General features: G+C 41.0%; 1 protein-coding gene and 1 long non-coding RNA gene across 5 annotated transcripts in view; one reads left to right on the top strand and one right to left on the bottom strand.

The window, feature by feature from the left end:
• Positions 1–8,430, top strand: part of INO80C (INO80 complex subunit C) — a 39,793-nt gene extending 31,363 nt beyond the window's left edge. Inside the window, exon 5 of the mRNA XM_048839312.2 lies at positions 5,553–8,430. Coding sequence (XP_048695269.1) covers positions 5,553–5,684 — 132 coding nt within the window. The 3' untranslated portion in view covers positions 5,685–8,430. The remainder of the gene's footprint in view (positions 1–5,552) is intronic.
• The window catches only part of LOC125631890 (uncharacterized), a 442,082-nt gene that overhangs the window by 22,937 nt on the left and 394,280 nt on the right, over positions 1–24,865 (bottom strand). For all 4 annotated transcript variants that reach the window (XR_012667122.1, XR_012667121.1, XR_012667120.1 and 1 more), the window contains one exon: positions 19,176–19,235. This is a non-coding gene — a long non-coding RNA (uncharacterized LOC125631890). The remainder of the gene's footprint in view (positions 1–19,175; positions 19,236–24,865) is intronic.

The following is a 24,865-nucleotide window of genomic DNA, read 5'->3' as shown; positions in this document are numbered from 1 at the left end:
CAGTTATCGCATCTAGGAAAATCTGAGCCCTATTATTATTACTAGCACTCGTCCTCCAGTCTATATCCGGAAAGTTAAAGTCTCCCATGATCACGCAGTTTCCATTAGTATTTACTTCATTAAAAACATTAAAGAGGGCTCTATCCGTATCCAAATTAGATCCCGGCGATCTATAGCACACCCCAAGCACTATCCCAGGGGAGGCTCTAGTAGTTTTCTTCCCCAATGTAATTTTTGCCCAGACGGACTCTGTCTTATCCATTCCATCGCTTCTTATTTCTTTACGTTCTACCTCATCATTGATATACAATGCTGCTCCACCACCTTTACCTTTATTTCTGTCTTTTCTAAACAGCACATACCCTTCAATACCTGTAGCCCAGTCATGACTACTATTCCACCATGTTTCTGTTATCCCTATAATATCTGATTTCGCTTCCTGCAATGTATACAGGTAGGTCCCACTTCAGCAATGTACTTAAACATGATTTAGAGCCAAACCCTGAGCTAAACTGCCTCTGTATCACATAGCTCCTAAGACAGAGGTTCTCAAACTGGGGGTTGGGACCCCTCAGGGGATCACAAGGTTCTTACATGGGGGGTCACAAGCTGTCAGCCTCCACCCCAAACCCCGCTTTGCCTCCAGCATTTATAATGGTGTTAAATATTTAAAAAAGCATTTTAATTGATAGGGGGTGGGGGAGGAAGAGTCACACTGAGAGGCTTGCTGTGTGGAAAAGGGTCACCAGTAAAAAAATTTGAGAATCACTGTCCTAAGACCTAGGTGGACTCCATGGCTAAAGATCCAAAGCAGATTAAGGGCCTTGCCTCTTGAGATAGCTGCACAAGTCCCTCTACCCTGCCTCTTCCCAGTGGTAGAGTCTGGTTCCCTCACCCACACACATTATAGGTGGAGCTGGTAGCTCACATTTCCCATTACAGGAAAGGACCCTGTCTTCAGTTGCATACAATTTTTCCAAACTTCACCGTTCAGACTAAAACTTTCTATGTCCACTGTCGGTCTCCAGCTCATTATTCTTAGTCTTATTTGGAAAAATGATTCAACAGTTGCAGAGAATAAGATTAGGGAAAAATATGTTGTTTGGCTCATGTTCAAAAATATTCTTACAACTGTTACATTGAGAAGCTCTAATGCCCCTATGATTTGGAGTCGGAACTTGCCATTTGGCAGTGGGGTAGCCTTTGTGTCAGGGATATACCTTTTGCTTCTGTTATGAAAAAAACACCCACATTTGGCCAAATTATAAGACTTTCAAAAATGTCAGTTCACATATGTTCAGTAGAGACTTGTTAGAATTTGGCAGCTAAATTCTCTGTCTGCAGTGAGCATAGTTAATGCAGTTGAATGCTGTCCTGGAGAACTGGATTTTACTTTTGTCTCTGCTGTAGATTTCCTATGTGATATTAGTCAAGTCACTTAAACTATATTTTTAAATTAACTGTGTGGTTCCTCAGTTTTTGGGTGCCCAACTTTAAACATTGGGTCTGATTTGCGGAAGTGCTGAGCTGAGTGCAGAAAAACTGCAACTGAAGTCAATAGAAGTTTTGCTTTGAACATGGAAAGTGCCATATAATGCTAAATACGCTGAAAAAAATCAGGTCCTGGCTATCTCAAACTGGAAACCCAAAATTGATGGCCATTTTTTACCTTAATCGCTCTGTGCCTCAGTTTCCCATCCCTAATGCTAGGATAGTAATACTTCTCTACCTATCTATGGATGTTGTGAACATAAATTCATTGTTTCGGAATCACTCAGATACTGTAGTGATGAGTGTCATAGAAGACTGCATGGGGAAATTAATAATTCTGTGTTCAGAACAGGGTTAGAGTAGTGTGTAGTAAACAAGTTGGAGGGCCACACATTGAACAATGAGGAGAAAACAAAGCATTGGATAGTTGCTCATTAAGTGAGCACCATCTATTCTGGGCACTGAATGCTGCAGGAATGCTGAGATAAAAATAGAATGTGATCATGTATTTAAAGATTGGTATCATAATGCATCCACGCAAGGGAGTTGGAATTAAGCTTGTACAAACAACGTTAATTCAGGCATTTCCTAACTTTTGAGAGCTTTACTTTGCAACCTTAATTTTCTTTTAACATCGTTTTTTTGATTTAATATATAAAGGCAGTTAGTGGATGACATCAGAGGAGACAATATGTCTCCCATGGGATCCTTCTTCTCTGAGTGAAACCTGCCACTTGGATCTCAGCTGGCAACTCCTAAATCTAGAGGGTCAATCAGACCACTGATTCAAACACATGCCTTTCTCCCCGGTCATTTGGGACATAGCTCGCCCACCCAATAAAACCACTCCCCTCCAGCCAGTTTGTGTTTTTTAACTAGAATATTATCTATATTATGTTAGCACCCAGGATCCCCAAGGAAGGATCGGGGTTCAGTTGTACTAAGTGCCACATAATCAAGTAATCCAGAAGTCTGTCATTCTATAGGAAAGACAGGGCGCAACAGGTGGATGAAATAGACAAATGGGGGGTGGTTTGGGAGGTGAGGTAACAATAATACGAACAGATTCTGAGCAGAAAAAAACAGAGGATGCAATTAGTGTCTTCATCCCCCTCTATCTTTTCCCCATCCCCTCGCCTTACTGTTGCTTTGCAGGTGTAAACAGCAGCCCTAACTGTGTTTACTTGGGTTGCAGTAACATTTCTGATCTAGCACAGGGAAGGGCTGCTGAAGGAGCTTAATTGCATAAGCCTTTTCCACTTCCACCTCCCAAAGCAGCTCTATAATTCCCTTCCTCACTGGCCTAGAGCCTCTTCAGAATTGGTCAGTAAGTGAGCACATGGATTAGAGAGGCTACTATTTCCCACTGCTACGTAAAGATGTGTCAGAGTTTGGCTCTTTAATTAGCCAGAGGAGACCAAATTTACCCTTGGGAAGCCTGTAGGTTTCCTACTGACTTCAGCAGTCTCTTCTTTTTTGCCCATCCCCCACTGTCGATGAGCTATGTAAATGTAACTACTCTAGTATGATCCAGATAATCTCTCTCTGACGGCTGCATTCAGAGCTGCTTTTTTTCTTTTCTCTTTTGGCTCTTTCAATTTTTCATCTTCTGAATACATCTTGGGACAAATTTCCTGTTTTGCTTATGGCTGGAAAGTTTCTCTTGACTGATAAAAATATCCTGTTTAACAGTCTTTCTTATTAAGATAGGAGACTATGTGTCCTTTAAATTGCTGAGTCAGAATTGGTGCATAAGAAGCACAACATTTATTCTTAAAATCACTTCCTAATGGGAAGATACAGTACGTAAGGGAATATTTTAGAAGTCTAGTCCAAAAAATGTCCCCACATTATCTGTGAGAAATCTGATAGCATTTGTATGAGAACATTTCCTGTGAGGAGTGCAGGATTCCCCAAGAAATGCTATGTACAATAAATTCTTTAGCATTACTCATGCAAGGAAGTATTAAATGGTCTGTCTTATATAAAATGAGGAGTGCATTAAAACTCTCCCATCAGTACATCAGCAGTTATGTTAAATACCACAACTGAATTCTGTTGATTCTTGTCTCTTTCTGTGTGGTAACACAGATGGAATTATATCCCTTAATGGTCTAATAAGACACCCAGTTTATAGTTTTAATGTGGCATATGCTAAAAGTTCAAAAATAATTGTATTTATGGATTGCATTTGCATTTTTAGACACTTACGCTCTTCTGTTGAAATTTAGAAGGTAGGCCTTTGGTTAGATTAACATACAGAACAAAGTAATTTAATCTAACAGAAGAAATTACTCAAATGCTTGAACTTCTGCCTTTTCTGAAAATGTATCAGCTTTGGTGTTGTAAAAACAGACTAAGATAATTACATACTTCAAAACATGATAAAGTATCTGTGGCCTTTGACTTAGTTTACAAAATGTGGAGGGATTTTTCCTTGCAAAATTGCATTGCTCTGCTTTTTATCTGGTTTAATTATTGCAGAAATATTTGAAAAAGTTTTAATCATCATATTGCTTCCAACAGAATTTATCTGAAAATCACTAGATGGTAATTACATCTAGTATATAGTAATGTCTTGACCTCCAGTATGAAGTGTAAGACTGGTAGAGGATCCTCTCAGGGTCACAGTTTTTTAACAAACATTTAATGACATGCAATAAATAAGTAGATACAATTTAGCTGAAAAACTTATTGCTATTGTCCATTAAAAATCAACCTGTTTTCTTACACACCTTGAGCCAAACTCATAGAACTTTGGTGTACAAATATATACCCAGGTTAACTCTGTTGACTACATCAGGGATGATATTGGCCCTTCATTAAGTCCCACATTTGCTATTTTCTGAAAACTAAAATATTTTTCATGTTAATTAATGTTTTGTGGCGTTGTAAAAAAAAATAAAATGCTATATGGCAATAGTCCTCAATATACTCTGCTACATAACGCTTACCAGCCCTGGCAGTTGACTACCCAGTAGCCACGTACTGAGTTTTCACTTTAGAGTTCCCCCCACATTTTTCGCCATGGAGAACATTTCCTTCCTGCCATGGAACTGGCAGGGGATTCAACACTACATCCTGAATCTGGGGAGACCTGCAGAGCCTGTGCTCTTCTGCAGTGCTTCCTGTCCCCTTTGGTAGTATGCTTCTTAAAGAAAGCAAGCTTCCAATGCCTCAGCCTTCCACCATCCCAGATCTCTTGTCAGGGAGAGCAAGGAAGGAAGGTCTCATATCACTGGCAGGTACGACATAAGATGATACGACCAGGGTCAATAGTTATTTCATTTGGGTCTAGGGTGGAGAGAATAATACAATGGAGATTAACTTTTCTCCTGGTTCTACCCAATGTGCTGAGCCTGATAGCTAACATATGCTCAAGCTTTCTGTGGCAACAGGGAGGGAAGGATGATGGGGTGGAGCTGGAACCTCACCTAGGAAGCCCTAATCCAAACGTAACAGAAGTGGAGGATACAAGACCAATGTTAGTTGTGTCACTGAAAGCAGAAATCTGCAGTAATGCAAACCACTGAGGTCAAGTTTCTTATCAGTTCAGCCACAGAACCAAAAGCTTTTTCTTTAAAAAAAATCGTTGCCATTGAAAAGAAAACTAAAGCTACAAACAATCCGACACAAGCAGAGAAATCAAGTCAAAGCTATCAGACCACCCATAATTCAGCCTCTTTGTTGGTAATTTATTGGCAACAACCTCATTCTTTGGAGAACTACTTGTAAAGGACTGTACCAGACACACAGTTGCTAGAGTGATGTTAGAGAGCTGTGTTAGTTTTTTTTCTGTTGTGTAGATTTGTATGTGAAGCTATTTTAGCCCTCTTATGTTTAATGCATTTTTGATGTAAAAGCTTTTTCAGGGAACTGTTTAGTTCTCGTAAAAGTTTTGACATGTGAGGGAAGAAAGAGGAAACGACTTTTTGTCACGTGGTAACGTGTTATAAATTTCTCGGTTGTTACACACATTATGGACTCAAGAAATGTTTTGTTTTGACATTTTTACTGAGATTTCTCTCTGAATGGTATCTCTGCCATTGTTTCTTTTCCAGGCAAATTATACAGATCCACAGAGCAAGCTGAGATTCAGTAGCACTGAAGAATTTGCTTACATTCGGATGCTTCCTTCAGACGTTGTTACAGGTTACCTGGCATTAAGAAAAGCAACGAGTATAGTCCCCTAAGACTTGCAAAATGCCTTTGAGCAGCCAGCCACAGATTGGGATAACATTAAGCGTTTTACATAAAACTCTGGTTTGGGCGGGCGGGGGGAGTTTCTTATAAATTAATATTCATATTTATGTCTGAAAGCGGCTGGTATTGAAAGGTATATTCGAAAGAATATTTCGTTTTAATTTTGGTACATCTGCATATTTGTTAGCGTGCTGACTCTTAAGAAACCTGTTGTAGTCAACAAAAGATCCTGAATGTTTAGCGTGCAGTCCTGGCCCTACTGAAATCAGTCTGAGTTTTGCCATTTACTTCAGTGGGGCCAGGATTTCACCCTTGCTACTGTTAAGTGCACTGATATTTATCTGAGAGTGATCTGAGCCCGGGAGTAGTGACAAAGAACTCCTGAATTCTAAACCTGCCTTGCATATGGAGAAGTCACAACCTCTTTGCTTCAGTTTGCCCCCTCTGTAATATACTTCTCTGAATACTGTTGTGAGGATTAGTTAGTTAATGTCCATTAAGCATACTGAAAATGAAGATGGCTATACAAGTGCTAATACGCTAATATTTATATTACAAACTTAATTATCCTATTATGGGCAGGGCGCTGGGTGGGGAAACAGATACTGAATAACTTGGGATATTTTAGCTTTCAGATAATCAAGAGAACTGTCAGTGTAATTAAAATTATACACACAAACTATGATACAAGACTCAATCATAATGAATAAGGAAAAGAGGGGGAATTAAGGTTGTACAAATGCTGGCATTTCCTTAACTTTTGAGTACCTGACTATGCAACCCTAATAATGTTCTTTTTAATGTAGTTTTTTGTATGAAATTTCCTAGGTTTTTTAAAAAGCAAACTGAAACAGAAATTCCATCATTAGCATCATAGAAACGCCCCCATGGTTCATCAACAGGGTTGGAATCTTCAGATTCACCACACTGACCTCTGTTGCATGAACTAGTGGAGTAACTGATAGCAATAGTAGTTTGGCATCTGCTCTGTGGACCAGCACTAGCAGGGTATTGGATGCTTGGCCAACTGGTTTCACAGATATTTGTTCACAGGAGAGGAATGATGAGAGTTGGGAATCTTGGCTTCCAGTCAAGGTTTTAGAGGGGAATGTGATCTAGTGGGCACAGCCTGTTTTTCCTGTTCCTCCTCCTGAAGCATGATCCCCTCTGCCTTATCCGCTCCAACCTGTCTCTGTCCTATCTTCTCTTCTGTGGCTCCCTGGCCCAGCCTCATTGCTCCACAAGTCCTTGTCTCACCCTTTCTGGCATCCAGTCCCAGTCCCAGTCTCTCTCTCTCTCTCTCTCTCTCTTCCCCTCAAGTCTCTTTGCTCAGTTATTCCCAGTCCCCCACCTCACTCTGAGCTCCTTGTCTTATCTGTATGCCCAGTGAATCCCAGTTCCCTCTCTCCTGGCTCCTCAGCCAGTCATTCTTTCCCCAGCCCTGGCTTCCAGTGTCTCATGCACACACACACATCCCGTCCAACGCATGCTCCCAGTCCCAGTCTCCCTCTCCAAGCTACTTGGCTAGTCTGTGTCTCCCCTGCTTCTGGCTCCTTCTCCCAATTTCTTTGCCCAGCTAGTCCCAGTTTCCCCCTGCACCCAGTCTTCTCAGCTCTGTCTCCTCCTTCTCACTGCACCACTGGTTCTTAGTCCCATAGTCTTTTATTGAATTTTAATGACCAGGTTAGGGAGGAATGGAATCATTGTGGTCTTGTGGAATGAGCCTGGGATCGTGGTAGCAGGTCTGTTCTAATCGGAGCTCTGCCACTGACTCACTATGTTACCTTGAGCAAATCGCTTCATTTCTGTCTGTTTCCTTATTTGTGAGATGGGTCTAATGGTACTTAGGAGTCTAATCTCCCATTAATGAATGTCTGTACTGTGTTTTTCACACAGGCCTGTGGAAGTGCTAATTATTATTATTATAGATTTTTCTCTACTGCAGGGATGTATACACAGAGTACTGTCAACATTAGCTTACTTCCAAGCCCTAAACAGGAAGGTTAATTAATGGGAAATTTCAAATGTATAGGATGTAGCTGGGATTTAATGCCCATTTTTTTTATGATCCAATACTTACAAAACTAAGTCAATTAAAAAAATCTTTTTGACGTGCTTACAACAGGTCCCTCAAATCCTTGGATAATGCCATGACTATATCCCAGAACAGAAAATAATAAGACAGTATATCTCGCTTGATGCCAGAAAACATCAAGGCCACATTCCCTTTGCGTATATGTTTTTAAAGGGATGTTTTCTCCTTACTTTATGTACTGAAGATATGTTTAAGATAGGCTTAACTTTGATATGAAAAGAAATCTTGTAGTACTACTGTAAGATAAGTATTGCTTTGACTAGGCAGACAGCTGCTCAGAAAGTTGGATTTCAGCACAGGTTATTGGCTCCCACAAACACATTTAAAATTCTTTTGGTACAAATCCACATAGGAACGCTTTTAGAGTCCACTTCCTCCCCCCCCTTTGTTGTTGTTGCCATGTTGGTCTCAGGCTATGAGAGAGACAAACTGGGTGAGGTAATATATTTTATTGGACCAAATTCTGTTGGTGGAGCTACTGAGCTTCCCAGAACCTTTTAAAGTCCCTAGCAGGAGGGCTGTTGGGGCATAACTGTGGGGGATCATACAATGTCAATGTGTAACCAAATTTGTTACAAAGTTTCTACTGTACAGCATATATATTTATGTATATACATTAAATATCACATTTGAAAACCTGAGTTTGTGTCATACTGAATAAGATCATAATTATTAGAGGCATATAAGGTTCAGAGGACTGCATTTTTAAAAAAACAATATTTCTCTGAGTGACTGTTCGGGTCCCTTTTTCTTCTCCCCTCTTCCTTGTTAGCTATTGTTTCCCTTTTTTCTCATCCCAAGTGGCTCACGTACACTCATTAAGCTGTGGAGTAGTCATGCTAGGAAGTGAAAGAAGCAATTTACTTGGGACATAATATTAAACTGAACAAAGTCAGTTTGCTATGTGGAATAATCAAAATATACTTGAATTGGTAGAAAATTGAACTATAGCTCTTTTCCAACATCTGATTGTCATTCACTCAATCTTTTTGTGTGTATACTGTATGGACCTACTACTGTTGTCATTGGTTTCAGTGAGAGCAGGATTATCTTTGTAATTATGTACAAGTTGAACAAACCAAGAGCTAATTCATGCTATTGAGAAGTGGTTTTTAAAATATATGTTTTGGGGCAACTTAAGGAGAGGTAAAGACTGAAAAGAACATATAACCTTAAACGGTAATGAGAACATAGAAAGGAAGATATTTTGAAATGACAAATTTTTTTGTGGGGGAGCACCTTATTCAGAGCATGTATTTTGACTATTAATGCATCCCCATGTGCTGCATTGTCTGCTCATGATCTTGGAAGGGGTTAACTATTAAATGTAAAGACATCACTGTCTATAAGTTGTCACCCATTGATACAGACCACAATTTATTTTAGTCTCAAATGTGTTTCTGTTAATAAGCTCTATTCTATTCATGAACGATGTATCTGCCGTTTATAGTACTCTGTTTCCCCCTACATAATTATTCCTCTATAAGGACCTGATCCACTGAGGTGCTCAGCACCTCAAGTCCCATTGAATTTAGGGTGTCTAACAGCTTGCAGGACTGGGCCCTGTGAGTGGGAATTTGGTTTCAGCTTTCAAAGCTTTCTTCTTTGAGGGGGGAGGGTGTTTCCCTTAATTCAACACCCCAAAGGGGACCAGGACTTCTGTACTTAAACTCAAAGATCTCAGATCATCCACTAATGGCCTAGTCCGTATGCCTCCATTTTGCCAAGTGTCCACGCACTGTTGTCTTAGAAACACCTTTGGGATGTGATTCCACCTGCACAGTTTATTATAATCTTTGATTGTAATAACTTGTGTTGTTTGTACACCTTAGGGCCCTGTTGAAGGGTACCATGGAAAGCAGTCACCCTCAGAGCCCAACTGTTTCTCAGTCTCCCATCCAGGAATCTGCATCCTCATGGAGCTCCCACATGAGGGTATTCACAGAATCTACAAGAAGCAGGGGAACCTGGTGGGGAGCTGTCTTTTTCTCCAGGTCTGCAAAGGGGAATATTTGCATTCCTTCGCTGTTAAAGGAACAATGAACAAGTAGGCCACAAGAAGTTTCATAAATTATTCTGTGAAGATAAATGCTCAAACCTCACATGAAATGAATTAGTAAAGTGAAGACACTTTATCACTTGAGAATTTATTAACTGGTTTCAAGGCTTCTTAGAATCTGTAACTCATTTTTTTGTGGGTTACAGACGAGCATATAATTTTCCTTTCTGACATACGGTGGGAAGGAGAAAAGTTCACAGATTTGATCATCAGATTCTGAAAAGGTCACATGTAAAGCCCTTTTTAAAGAGAGCCAGCCAAGTAATATCTGTGTTACTGCAGAACACTTCAATCACACAGAAAAGATGATGATCCCATAAATACTAGAAGAACTCATAAAAATGCCTGCTTATTTTTTTCATTTTAGCCCATGTGTTCTGATTACAAACCACTTTTCTTTGCCTGCTGAAAGGCGGGTGGAATGTAATACATTTTCTTGTAAGAAAAAGCATGTTGTTTAAGTCTACTTGGCATCTCCATGTATTGCTTGACTTGGTTTTCTATTATCTGAGGAGCTTAACAAATCCAGTAGTTTCAGATGACTACACTATTGTAAATCACAGTCTACAGAATGCAATAGGAGTAATCTCTTGAGATACCTAATAACTAATAAACTGTGTTTAAAGTACTTGTAAGTATTGCTTGTGTAATTGAATAAGGTTTATGACCTATGAGATCACAGGTTTTAAGTACAGAACATCACTTTCCCTGCTACTGTAGCCTAAGAGATTAAATTCCTTTGATAGTGTGGTTACTTTTAATATTTCTTAAGCGGCAATGTAGACCAGGCCTAAGTCGATGTAAATTATGTTGCTTGTGGGGGTGTGAGGAAAAAAAATCACTCCCTGAGCAACATCAACCTAAGGCGGTGTCTACACTATGCTATTTTGCTGGGAGATGCTTTCCCACCAACTTAGCTTTTGCCTCTCAGGGAGGTGGAGTATTGAAATCAATGGGAGAGCGCTCTGCCATCAACTTATTGCATCTTCACCAGACCCACTAAATCGATGCCACTGCTTCGATCACAGCAGCGCCGATTTAGCGTGCCAGTGTAGACAACCCTTACTGTTCCAGCTTCACCAAAATAGCAATGATTAGCATAGAGAAGGCTCCATTTGGCACCTGCCATTTAAATACCATGCACCTTATCTAAGGTCCACTGAAGACTATGGAAAATCTGTCATTAACTGTATGCGGTTTTGGATCATCATGGCCCACGTCATCCAACTCTGTTCAGAACAGGTCTGCACAATACCGGGTTTGAAACAACAGTGGCCACGAGACACCTTGTACCACTATGGTTCCCACTGCTGTTACCAGTGTTGGAGCTGAACTGGTGGTAGCAAAAGAGGGAAATTTTAAGGGAAAAAAAATGCTAGTGTAGACAAGGCCATAAAACTTTGTCTTTGGAATGGTGACAATCTCTCCCTAGCTAAAGCTGTGTTTAGTTTGCTGTTATCAACCCAGTTTTGTCATCTCCCCCATCAACTTTTCCAGAACAGACTACAAACATCACACAAATTATTATTTAAGTTTGAGATAAACTGGACAAGTCATCAAAGACAAGGGCTTAAAACTCCCGGTTTAAAATACATTTTTCCAAAATTGTGTTTGTCTCAGGAAGAACAGTAATAATGGGTGTCCTTAAAGACCCACACACTGATTGGTCAAATATCACCTCAGGATAAAAGTTAGAGAAGGAATTTCTTGACACCTTAAAAATTATTTCTGCGGAGGGAAGCTAGTTTCAGAGCTCACAAAAGGAGAAGCTATTCTAGACTCAGTCCTAAAAAAATGTATGAGTTAGCTCAAGTAATAATTATAACTGAGTCACTAAGTAATAGTCACCAAAATATAATTAGAGTCTACCTCGTCCCATGTGACAACAAATGGGGAATTTCAGTACAAAATGAGTGCTGGCCAAACGAGGCCCTAATTCAAACAAGGAACTTGAAATCTGTAGATAGGCATGCAAGCTACTTAAGCAAACCATTATAGAGCCACAGAAGGCATGCGTAAGTAAACAGAAAAGGAAGCGGGAAAGCTAGAAAGAAAATAGCATAGCTACCTGGCAGAGTTTAAGAAGTAATTTTTCTCACACAGGCTTCAGCGAATGGCACTCCAAACCCTAATGAAGCCAGTGGGTAAAAAAAAGGAGCATAAACAATGTCAGTCCAGCTGTAAGAAGGGCCATTGAAGGGAACCTTAAAAGAGAATAATTTTAACAGAAAACAAAATGGTTCATGATCAGATAAATGCATATACTGAATAGTTTAACATGAGGAAACACATTTTTGTTTCCCCAGTTACAAAAAGTTACCTAAGTCTAAATATTCACTGTTCATTTGAGAAACTTGACCAAAAAACAAAAAAACCTGAAGACAAAACTTTCAGGTTTTGCTCAGCACCTCTCATGATAAACTATACTGGCCCCTTCACCCAGTCTTACCCCTCTCTTTTTCCTCAGAGCATCTCTAGACTAGGAAAATTTGCCCCAGTGTAACAGCAGCAATGTAAACACATTGCATGGTGCAATTTACCCTAGTAACATTAGGGGTTTGCACCGGTGAAATTACACCACTGTAGTTTTGCCAGTGCAAATTTCCATCAGCTGGATCAGACCTAGACATAGTAGCACAAATGGTACCTGTCACTGCACATGGATCTCAGACTCCTGCAGTTAGGCCAGGTCTATGCTACAGACCTATAACAGTATAACTGTGTTGCCCAGGAGCGTGAAAAATCCACACCCCTCAGCAATGTAGTTAGACCACCCTAACCCCAGTGTGTAGACAGTGCTATGTCACCAGGAGAACGTCTCCCAAAGACGTAGCTACTGCTTCTCAGGGAGGTGGATCAGCTACACCAATGGGAAAAGATCTTCCCATAAGTGCAGCTACAGCGTTTTCAGTGAAGACCGACCCATAGAGTGACAGGTTTGGCTTTGAAATTCTTTTTTTGGCTGAGTCATTTAAAATGGAGCTTTAAGGCCCTTTGAGCTAGATTAACAAAGGAATTTCAGCATGGTGATACTCCGCGTTGCCTCACCTAATTTGTAGGCACCTAGGTTCGCTATACAATGCATGGGAAGAGATAGGTTCCTAAGAATGGGCTTCACAAATGCCAGCGCACTGTACAGCTCCCCACCGAAACTAGCCAATGGAAGATGCCAAGGCAAGGGAGGCATCCTAAACCCTGCCTCCCTCAGGGAGTTCACTGCCTGAGTCTGGGCTGGAGAGAGGTGCCTCCGTCTGCTTGGAATTCTCCACTGCAAAACCACCTTTGGCCTTAGGCACCTCTGCCATTTTTTGCAAGGAGACCCTTTAGCCCAATGGATAGGGGTACTCAGCTAGGTTGTGGGAGATTCCTGGTTTAAGTCTCCCCCTCCACCTGTTAGGGAGAAGGGATCTGCACAGAGATTTACCACCACACAGGTGAGTGCACTACTAGTGGGCTATGGGCTATGCTGATGTGGGGCTCCCTCAGACTCACCTGTGGAAGCTGTTCCACAGTGGATAAATTGTGAAAGAATCATTGAGACAGCGCGAGCATGACAATGACTCTGTAGCCTGGTGGTTAGAGCACTCACCTAGGAGGTGGGAGACCCAGGGTGCAATCCCACTGCTCCAATGACTTTAATTATTTATCCACAGTGGAACAGCTTCAACAGGAGAGACTGAGGGAGCTGCACTACAGAACAGCCTATAACCCAGCAGTTAGGGCACTCAGTTGAGAGATGGCAGATCCTTGTTCGACTCCCTTCTCCCTCTCAGGTGGAGGTGGAACCTGAATCAGCGATCTCCCACATCCCAGGTGAACACCCTAACCCACTGGGCTAAAGTTATCAGGGAAATTCTCCTCCTCCTCTCCCTCCACTCAAACATTTCATGTGAGCTCATAGGTGCCCGATCTGATAAACAGCCTCAGAGCTCACCTCCTGGATCAGGGCCCACAAGTAAGTTAGGCAGAGGAGCACCTGTCTTCCCCCCATTCGTGCAGTACACTGGAGCTGAGGCATGCAGATGCCTAGAATGAAGCTGCAGTGCACAGGGAACTTTTACTGCAAAAACGTGGGCATCAAGTGAGTTTAAGTGCCAATAGGATTTGGCAGCGACTGAGCAATGGTTCTTCCCAGTGGGGTCTGATTCTGGGATTTAGGTGCCCAAAATGGCATTTAGGCACCTGAATCCTTTTATGAGCCTAGCCCTTTAAAATACCATATAAAAAAGCACAACTGCAACTCTATCTATAAATGCCTTACAAATAAAAGTATAGTAGTCAGGTAAAATCTAGCAGATCAATCATGATTAAATTTGCCAAAATATAGAGTTTAACAATGCTAAGAACAGATAAGAGCTATTCTATAGGCCAGACTATTAAAGTAAAACTCTACAGGTGACTTGCAGCTGCTCCATTGACGTACTGATCCAGATATTGGGTGGGGGAGACAGATCTGATATTTTTACAAGTTTCGTGAGGTTTTTGAAAAATCCAGACATCTGCATTTTAATCTCTGGAAATTCCTGAGATCAGCAAGACTATCGTCTGCAGTATTTAACCACAAGTTAGACCCACCTCTTAGAAAGTATATAAGTCTTATGATTGCAGAAAAAGAATTCCTTTACACATAATGATGGGGTTGTGCTTTAAAACATTTATCTTCAAATGAGAGGTTAAGTTCATGATAATTCATGGTTTTGCTAAAAGTGAGTTACTGTATGTGTCCTACTCTGACTAATTTAGATAAGTACAGCTTTCACCTTCTTTCATTGTCTGGTATATTTATATTGCAGCTGTGGGTGTCATACTATTGATAAAACCAACTGATAAAAACAGCACTGCTTCAATAAATTGATAAAAAAAATCAAGCAATAAAAACAGCATCACTGAAATAGCTTCACACAGTTATGTCATCTGTTGTCAACAAATCTCCTACATAAATAACTCCTACAAACTACAGGCCTGATCCCAAGTGGAGGTGAGCACGTGCAACTCCCACAGACTTCAAGATACAGCCTGAGCCTGCAGTACTTACTCAAAGAAAATTTGCATTTAACTCAGTGAGAGGTTTGCCAGACTTCAGTCAAACAAAAAAAGTTGGAAAGAGAAATCAGATTTTGTCCACCTGTGAGGAAAATTCTGAACGTGTCCATGGTTTTGTCTCAGGATTTATGTGACTTTCAGTGTGAAATGCGATTCCTAAATAACCCTCAATGCCCATATAAACAATTCTAGGGAAGACTAGATCAATGATCAAACCCTATCTTGGTACACATCCTTAAGAAAATGTACATACCTCTGTGGCATTGTGCCAGATATGCTTACGTGGGCAGTGAGCCGCATGGCTCATTAGATAAAACACTGGCTGGGGATTGAGAAGACCTGAGTCCCATTGATAGCTCTGTTATTTTATTTAGGCTGAGACCTTGGGCTTGATTCTTAGGGAGAGATTCACTGGGGGTTTGGTCTTGCACCATGCAAATCAAGGGGCATTTTCCCCTTACCCCTTCCGTGTTTCAGTTTGCCCCTGTAAAACAGGGGTAATGATATTTACCCAGCTATGTAAACCATGAAGAGCCTCTGATGAAAAGTGCTAAGTATTATTAAATGACTCCACCCATTCTAGGTTCTGCTCCTAGAATCTCATTTTAAAAAGCTATTACAGTAGTTTGTCATTTGAAAAGGAAAAGGGGACAATTTTTACAAAGGGCTGACTGTTCCAGTTTCTGTCTGGAGATGTTGCACTCCATGTTATATTTCATTATGTCATGGCACACCACCTTCCACCCAGCCTCGCATGTGACACAATAGAAGCTGCTCTAGGACTAAATCCTGCAAACTCACTTGCGTTTTTGACTTCATTTAGGCCACTCGTGAATGCTGATGACTATTTACATGAATAAGACTCCCTGGGCAGCATCAGGACCACTCCTAGGAGCTGATCTCGCACCTACAGATGTCTAAGGGTGTTTTGCCATTGATTCCGAAAAGGGCAGGCACAAGCCTATAGATTGCAACATACAGGAAAGACAGCTATTATTCACACACAGTATTGTGACTAGAGATGGATTTAGATCAAAATCCCAGGTCTCAACACACCTGAGCTTTGGAGGTATTTGAAATCCAAGTTTTGTAAGTATCACCTAGCTTTTTGCTGATCGTAACCAAAACTTTGTTTCCAAACGCTCTCAAACTTTTTGTAAAGTACAAAAATCTGATCAGAATTTTTCAGCACAAGGCCATAATGATTTAAATGTTTTTTGGTTTGTTTGGTTTTTTTGCACAGCTTTGTTTTGTTTATAACTAGTGAGGGGAAGGCACTATTGGGCTGTCCAGTGGGCTATTCTGAGTTAACTTTTAGTCCACCTGAGGAGAGAAGCATTTCATTTTATTAGTCGTAGGCCATGATTGATTAACAAGGTAAAGTAGCTCAGGTGTGGTCCTCCTGCTTTTCATCCAGTACTTTTATTCTGACTACCATTGCTTCCAGCTAGTGAGTGGGAATGGTAGAATTATTGGCATTTGGGCAATTGGTATTGTAATATTTTAACTATTTGTATATACACATAGGGGGTTGTTGATGGAAGCATTTGAGTACATATACTTTATTCTATTATTTATTACTACCATATTTGCAGGACACCAGGATCTAGAGGGAAGCTCTAGTATAAAATATAGTAATTTCACTTTTACTAAAAGGAAAGAGAAATACACCACGTTGTATGATCAGACTCTCCCCACTCTGTCTTATCTACAGTGTATTTTTTCAAGTTTATGCTGGCTTCTTAGGCTCCCAGCAGAAGAGAACTGACTCGTAGTTTTTTATTACATGACCTACTGTTTTGCATGTCTCAAGGAGCTCAGTGACACACCCCTCATTAGGAAAATGACACCAAGGGTGGTGTACACCCAGTGGAAAAACTTTATTAAAGTCTCGGCTGGTAAACTAATAAACAGAAACAGATGGATCATGATATCGAGTGTCTCAGAGGGAGGACTGTAAGTTTGTAGTGTTCTTTAGATAATTTACTGCACTTGTTTCCAACTAATGTATTTTGAACAAGGAAATCGTATTTTATTGTGTATTTCTCTTTCTGCTTCTAGAATGGGCAGATATTATTTTGGCACCTACAGAGTCCACCAGGGAAACAATCTTAAACCAGGAATATTCATGCTGAAGGACTGGTCTCATAAACTGAGCTTTGTAGGGGCAAGACAGGCAGAGGCAACACTGTTCATACATTCTGAAAAGAACTTAACCTGTAGTAAGCTAGAATTGGGAGAGGAGAGGGAGGGATAGGGTTGTAAAATCCAGCCCCTCTTGCCTAGGGCCAGCACAGTATATTATAGCTGTTCAGGCTAGAGTGGCACAATAGTACCTTCATGCTAGGTGGAAAAATAGGGTCACTGGATGCATGCAGGGTCACTATATATACCTTGCCCTGTCCCATCATTGCCTTCCAGCCGGGCTTATGTTGGCGCAAGTGCAGGGACATCTTCCCCTACAGCAGAGTGATTTGTATTTTGTAGGCCCCCTCCTGCATGGCTGCTGTGCCCGCTGATCCCCAACACAGGACTTAAGTGATGCAGGCAGTCTTGTGCTGGCCCCCTGCAGAAAGCTGGATTTCACCTTATAGGAAATGTGTGTGCTGCTGAAAGCACATGATAGGAAAAACACAGAGAAGGGGAGAAAACACAATCCCGTTCAGGTTTGCAATACACATCTATCTACTGTAGTAGTTATAATATTTTCCTATTGGGGTGTATGTTCTACGAGCAAGACCTTACTTAATGTCAATGAAAGAAACTACAGAACCTTGGGGGGAAATAGCTAAAAAAATAGATTTCTACATTTTGCAGTAGACTCTCTCGTTAATGGTGGTTTCCTCCCAAACCAGCAGGCCAATTCAATGACAGAATCAGCAGTGAGACGCACACAGCTGTACTTCCCAGGACATTCAGATGCTTAGTTTTACATTTGCTAGACAGACAGATTTCTGGGGAAAAACTTACCCACTGTTGTCGCACACAGGAAAGACCAGTCTTCTGTCATTAGCTCACACAACCAGCTGAGTGCTTGAGTCAGAGCCAGACACACTATGTGCTCTCCTCAGCACCATCCTATTTCCCCTCCAAGCTCTGAGTCACTGTTACATTCTACTTTCCTGAGTGGGAAATAGATTATTTTCATTGGAAATAGACAGGCACAGGTGGTTCCACCTATTGCAAGTTAGCGTAGAATCTACAACGAATTGTCCTTTGACTTTTTCAATAGTTTTCTTAGTAGCAGAGAAGGAGGGAGGAACAGTATGGCCAATGGTGCTGTTCAATGATATTAAAGCTGCTTTTCCTAGCAAATACAGTGGGTGCATTTCTCCTAAAAGTCACCCAGATGTTGATCTGCTCATAGGGGCTCCAGGTAGGGATCAGTACTTCAAAACGTTGGGGAAGTTCAGATCCAGCGTTATCACGCTCTCTGTTATGGGCTAACCCAAAATCCCAGTACTAAATGCCCCTGAACTTTCAGAAAGTATGGGTCTGGATCTGAACACAGCAACCATTTTGCCACCCATAGCAGTGAGTAACTTCTATGGCTGCTGGCTAAAAGATCTGTGTCTTAACATTAGGGATATAGCTCTCAGCACTGTCTGTATATTTTTTACTTATATTTTCATTTGCTGATTCTCTTTTTCTCTCAGGTTGATTTATGGTTAACCCCCCTGCATTTTATTCTGTTTGATCCACAGGAGCCTTCCAACATTTGTTCTGATGCTATTTTGCTCATTTGGGACTCCAGGCCCAATCATTCTCTAAACTATAAGGGATCTGTCTTTTTATAGACCCTTTATATAAGTTTTAGCACAACTAACTATATTAAACTGGAACCTGAGATCTACAACTTACCCTTTCCTTAGGTTTTGGGTAAGATCAGCTATGGATCCTAACTCTATAATGGGCCTGAGCTAGAACCCTGACTCTAAATACCCTCCAACTTGGGGGTAGTTGAAGTCCAGAACCAGCTCTGATCTAAATTTGAAAAATTGCCCCTTTTCAATTAACTAAATCAAAAGCCTGGATCTGAACATCCCCCTGAACTTTTGCAAATCAGATGCAGATCTTATCTGTGCAAAAGGCCAGAACCAGAACCTTGATCCCAAACCAAGTTTATGGCTTGTGCCATCTCTAATTTCATGTAAAGAGTTGTATTCAAATGGAATACAGAATCAAACTCTACTATGCCCCACTCATGGTTCAGCAGGGTGAAAGGACACAAACTTCTGTATTTGCCTTTCAGTTAGTAGTGGAGAGTGCTCCACGTGCTCTTACCATGTCTGCTCTGCTTCCAGGCCGTCACTCAGTCTGCCCAGAGCATCCCAGGATACACTCCTAAAAACACACGTGAGGCAGAAGCAAGAGCAAAAACGTGATAGTGGTAACAGGAAAACTATGTGGATGTGAACTGACCAACGTGACTTGCACCCACTTAAACTGAATACACCCTGGAAGTCATTTAAAGCTGAGCTTTCTGCTATTCACATGTTGTAGTTACAAAATCACAGTTCAAGCTGTTGTCTGCAAAGGGCCTAACAGATGTCACAAATACTCCAGAGCTAGGGGGTGTAAGCTGCAGAGAAGCTCTTGACCACATACAATTATTCCCCCTTGTTTATTATACTTCATTATATCGATTCTCAGGTTACACCACTTACAGATATAAAATTGTTTATTTCTATTACATTAGCACTAAATCATCAATCAGAATCAGATTCTTTTGCTGTAGGTACTATCTGAACATTTAGTAAAAGATAGTCCTTCTTCCAAGAGCTCACACCCTACTTACAGAAATTCAGAATTCTCATTTCTGCTTGTCTCATCTCAGGTATAACATTCACAAAGTACTCAAACGGGGGGAAAGAATTTAGAATGACTTTAAATTTTTGCTTGAGGCTCACGAGTCTGTTACTCCCCCTTAATAGCGTTAGATACAATCATGAGAATAAGTCTCCAAGAGAAGAAAGCACAGTCAAGTCCTAATGCTTTTGGCAGGAAAGTTCTTAGTAATAAACTGTGATAGTCTCCTCCCTTCTCTTCCTCTCAAGAACTTGAATGCTATTTGATTATGGATCAAAATGATTCATGGTTTGGAGTGAATGTTATGCTCACTTCCCCCTCCCCTCTGTTTCTCTTGCAGAGTCACCAGTCTAGCGCTGGACTTGCCTCCCACAATATCCAAAAGCCAAATCCTGCTCAGAACGTAGCTGTGATGTGACGTAGAACTTTCATTCTGAACAGCTCCTCAGCTGCTGTGCTGGCTCCCACGCTTGGGGGCTGTTTGAATTTCCCACTTGCTTGGTGACACGAATTTCAATTATAGCTGAGACTCACACTTCATTTCAAGCCCAATAGCCACACTTAATCTTGTGATGGAGAGTGAGCTTTAAATGGCTTGTTTGAATTTCTGACAAACATTGCAGTTCCAGTCTGAAGTCAGAGCAACTATTTACTACTAAGTAGATAGAACCAATCAAGCTATTCATTATGAACAATTTGTCATATCTGGCCCTTTTTCTGGTTGCAAACGTTGCGATTTTTACAGTCTGTATTTGTAATTGTTCAGCAAATAGTTTTAATGAAAATAGTTAAATCTATGGGTTGCTTGTGAACTGTTCTATTACCTTAAATATTTGTCATTCAGAACTCAAAATTCATGCTATGTTACTGGTCATCTGAGTCACATGGTATGGTTTCTGTTTCCTGATTGTTTTAGTTTTATAAAGAGTAGGAGTGCCTGAAGAAATCATGAAGGCACTGACTGGAGCTCTCAGGAAGATTGGGGGAAAACACTATGGTAAGAGAGAGACATGTAGAACTGATCAATGAAATTGTTTTTAATTGTTCCCTTTATTAATATAAGTTCATAAGCAAAGTTTTATGAATGAAACAACATTCATTCATAAAACCGGTTACCCCAATAACTGGCTAATTGAGTTTCACTTTCAGTCCAATTGCTGCTTAAATCGCTGAAACTTACACTGTTTCAACATTGTAACTTCTGTTCACTGTTTGCCATTCCTTACACTTGTCCATATTGTAACTCAAACGCCATTTTAACTTGTCCCAAACTCCATTTTAAAATGCTCGCTCCATTTTGTAGAAGGTTGCAGCAAGCTTCAGTTTTGCAAAACCCTGCTGTAATCTTATTAGTTTAGTTTAGATGTGTGACTGAGGTATGTATGGATGATGGAATCAACCTCCAGCCCCAGCCTGTCCTGATGAAATAAAGTGTAAACACGGAAGGGCTGAAGATGCAGACAACAGCCCTGACAAAGTCAGAGGAGCCCACCCTCAAAAGAAAAGAACAAAAGTACAATTGAAGAAACATCAAAGCCAGGTCCCAGGCTGAAAGTCATGTCTGCAACTGGCGGGTGATCAATCACACCGAACCCAGAGGCAGAGTGACACAGCAAGGCCTATGGACTCTGGATTCAAACTCAAGCCTAAAAAAAGGATGGGTGAGATGGAAGACTTTGAAGGTTAACATTCTGCTGCCAACATGGAAGGGCACCAGTGCATGCCCAACAGAGACCCAGCTCTTCCTTTTGCCTGGCTTTTCTGGCCAGTTAGCCGCCACAAGATACGAACCCAAGCCATGAACTCAAGCTACATTCAGAACTGGTAACTATATAGCAGCTGCAGAACCTGTGTGTGTGTATGAACGAACGAACATGTGAATGAATGTGAAACTGAATGAAATGTTATAGCTATAACTGACTGCCTACTACGATTCTTTTTGTATTCACAATAAATGTGACATTTTGTCTTCTCCCCTTTAATAAGATCCTGCTGGTTTTTATTTTGTTGGTGTAACAGACAGACCCACGACATTTTTGAACAAGAACATGCACAAGAATTTGGACCCAGATTGTAAAGCAGTTGGGTTCCTTCCTGAAGGAGAGAGAAAGATATCAACCAGATATCTTGACTGTCTAGAAGACATTACATTTTCTCTTGCCACATTCACACCAAGTTATTGTGAGTGCATGTGTTTCTTTAGTCCTCATTGTGAGGTTTGGGCCGGATCCTAGTTTGTCTCGCTTAATTGTTTTAGCATCATGGTTCTGACCAGAAGGCTCCGGAAGAAACTGTCCACTCCCGCACCCAATATATAGCATCATACACTATATTCAAATACCTGCCAGTTTAATGGATCAGTTCATTCCATTTTCTATCATATTATTGCCAACCATTTATTAGAGTCATTCGTCATGTGCACAAGTGCAATGGTCACCCCTGCTTGTTTGTGTCATTTGATCGGCACAGTGCCAGATTGGCTCCACAGGAGTTTGGAGAACTTCCTGCTTAGATGTCTCCTCTAGCAATATTTCACATACCTACCAACTGCATTTACTCATCTCCCATTTTTTGTCATCATGAACAATCATCGTTAGACAGAAACAACAAAGGGCTTTTGACTTTGTGACAACTAGTAAATCTCAAAACTGGCCATAGGACCAAACAGCGCGTGGCCCAGTCCATTAGTCTCTGGGCATATGCCCAGGGCTGCACCACCATCATCCATCGGGCCGCCCGGAACTTTTGGCAGTACCGCTCTGTCGACAGGCCCACCCGGTCTAGAATGGCCGCCCTAACCAGCTTATAGTTTTGTTTTTGCTCGTCGCTCAAGGCCATACAGGTCGCTTGTGCCTCTCCCGTCAGGTATGAAGCCAGTTGGAGGGCCCAGGTTGCCCTCTCCCACCCGGCGTCTGTGGTTACCCACTTGAAAGTCTCCAAGTAAGGCATCCGGATCATCCACTGGGCTCATTTTACAGAGTCCCCAGTGCAGCGGCTCGGTGCCCTCCCCTCCCGCAGGACTCACCACTCTTTGCAGGAGCTGCTGTTGCTCTGCTTGCCAGGTCAGTAAGGCCTGTCTCTTGGCCTGGTGGGACTGCTGAAAACTGCAGGGCCTGCTGCATCTGCTCCTGCTGTTTGACCAGCCATTGTAGGGTCTCCTCCATATCCAGGCTGCCAACCACATTCGCTGGGTCTCGAACCCCGGACAAGCCCTACATGTAACAAGGCCTTTGCTTGTTCCTCACACTATGGGACTCCTGCACCCACAAATCAGCCAGAGACCTCTTCTGGGTGCAATCACCGGTGCCTCTTATACACAGCATCAGCTTCCACTGCCTTCTATTTACAGACTGCTCCAAACTAGTAACATGGGGGGGAGAGCTAGCTTCTCCAGCAAGCAGGGACGTACAGCCCCCCCCCCCCCCCCTTCCCGCCAGCCAGCCAGCCCTATATAGCCCCCTGGCTAATGAGGCCCGCAGGTGTTTCCCTTCTATCAGTTAGGTGTGGCATACTTAGCCAGCCCCAATTAATGCTTCTTAATTGGAGCTGGGCTAACAGAGGGCTGGCTCAGGACCTCCTGGCCGGCAACCTGTTACAGATGTATTTACATTAGTAAAATTAGAGCCTGTATTTCATTGATGGTGAAGCTCTACTGAAGCTAAGCCTCATACAGGATTACACACTTTTACCAGGTCATGAAAACTCAGAACAGACTGCTCATGGTCTGCAGATTGCAGCTTGGGAAATACTGCATTATATTTTACACTGTAATAATTGACAAATAATTTATAATGATAGAGAGACAATGTTGGTATTTTCAATGCTGAGTAAGAGATTTAAATGCACAACTTCCATTAATGCAAGTGGTGTTTCTAAATCCTCTAGTCAGCTTTAAAAATTGAAAATTAAAAATCTCAACTCAGATGATCAGGGATAAGAACTTAAATCCACATTTCTTGACAAGTGCTTGGATTCTTAACCGTAATGCTGCACTAATGCTTGGTACTTGCATAGAACTGAAGTTGGCATGTAAGAGCATTTAAAAAAAAATATATGTTTTAAAGTTTGCTATTAGTTGCTAAGGAGAATTTACATGTACCAGCCGTTATATATCTGGTATTTTAATAGCTCTAGATGTAATCGTTGGCGGATTATAGGCAGTAATTTCTCAACCAGAAGTCAGCACTGACACACTTCTACATTCAATTAAATCCGTAATTAAAAAATTAACCTAAGAGCAAATTTTAAAAAATCCCAATGTTTTTATTGGTGGGTTTTTTTCATCTTTATAAGGTCAATGAAAACATTTTTATATTTTCGATAGGAATTTTTCTCTGAAGTATGCCAGAGTAGAGTGCATCAATAAAACAAACATGATTAAAACAATCAGAATGAGACAAAAACAGATGCGAAAATATGCAGTGCAATGGGTCAAGTACTGCCAAATGTAACCTCACCAAACCATTGCTCAGGTAACCAGCAGCCTGAAGGCGTTTGATATTTTGGAAAGAGATTGTTTAACTGAAGTTTAACCCTGGTTGCCTATGCTACTGATTTAGGTAGTCATCTGAAGGGACAGAAGGGTAGGTAAAGGGTATAGCCATGCTAACGCACTGTATCAGGAAAACTCTTGTACTGCAAATGAGGAACTGTTAAAAGAATGTCTTTTCTGGGTATCAGGCCATAGATTATATAATGAAACTCTTTACAAACTAACTTCCGAAGGAAGGAGACTATTAAAAGAGTGCATTATCTGTACAACAAATTCAATAGCAATTCAAAGTGTACATGAATAAAACTGTTAGCAAAATACATTTACTGGGCACCAAACCAGAAAATATGTAATCATATTCTGGAACCAACTTAAATAAATAACTGTAAAAGAATAAAACCACTTATGAGGAGACTTTTTTGTGCTTAATGAGGCTATGTATTTAACAATTTCTCTTTGTAGTGGTATTTTAAATAGGTCACATTTATGCCTGTTAAGATGACATTTTACACCCTATTTATAGAATCTCATTATAATGTCTGCCTTGTCTCATTTCAATTATATTTTGACTTTGAAATGGGATGGAAGGATGGAAGAGGACAGACACTCCAGTGGGCGATAATGACGATCTATTAAAAGTTTATATTGCATTCTGAACGGCAGGGAGGATCAG

The sequence above is a fragment of the Caretta caretta genome, chromosome 2 (genome assembly GCF_965140235.1).
Source record: "Caretta caretta isolate rCarCar2 chromosome 2, rCarCar1.hap1, whole genome shotgun sequence".
Taxonomy (NCBI): domain Eukaryota; kingdom Metazoa; phylum Chordata; order Testudines; family Cheloniidae; genus Caretta; species Caretta caretta.
The sequence above is the reverse complement of the archived record's forward strand: the minus strand, read 5'-3'. Positions and strand labels throughout refer to the sequence as shown.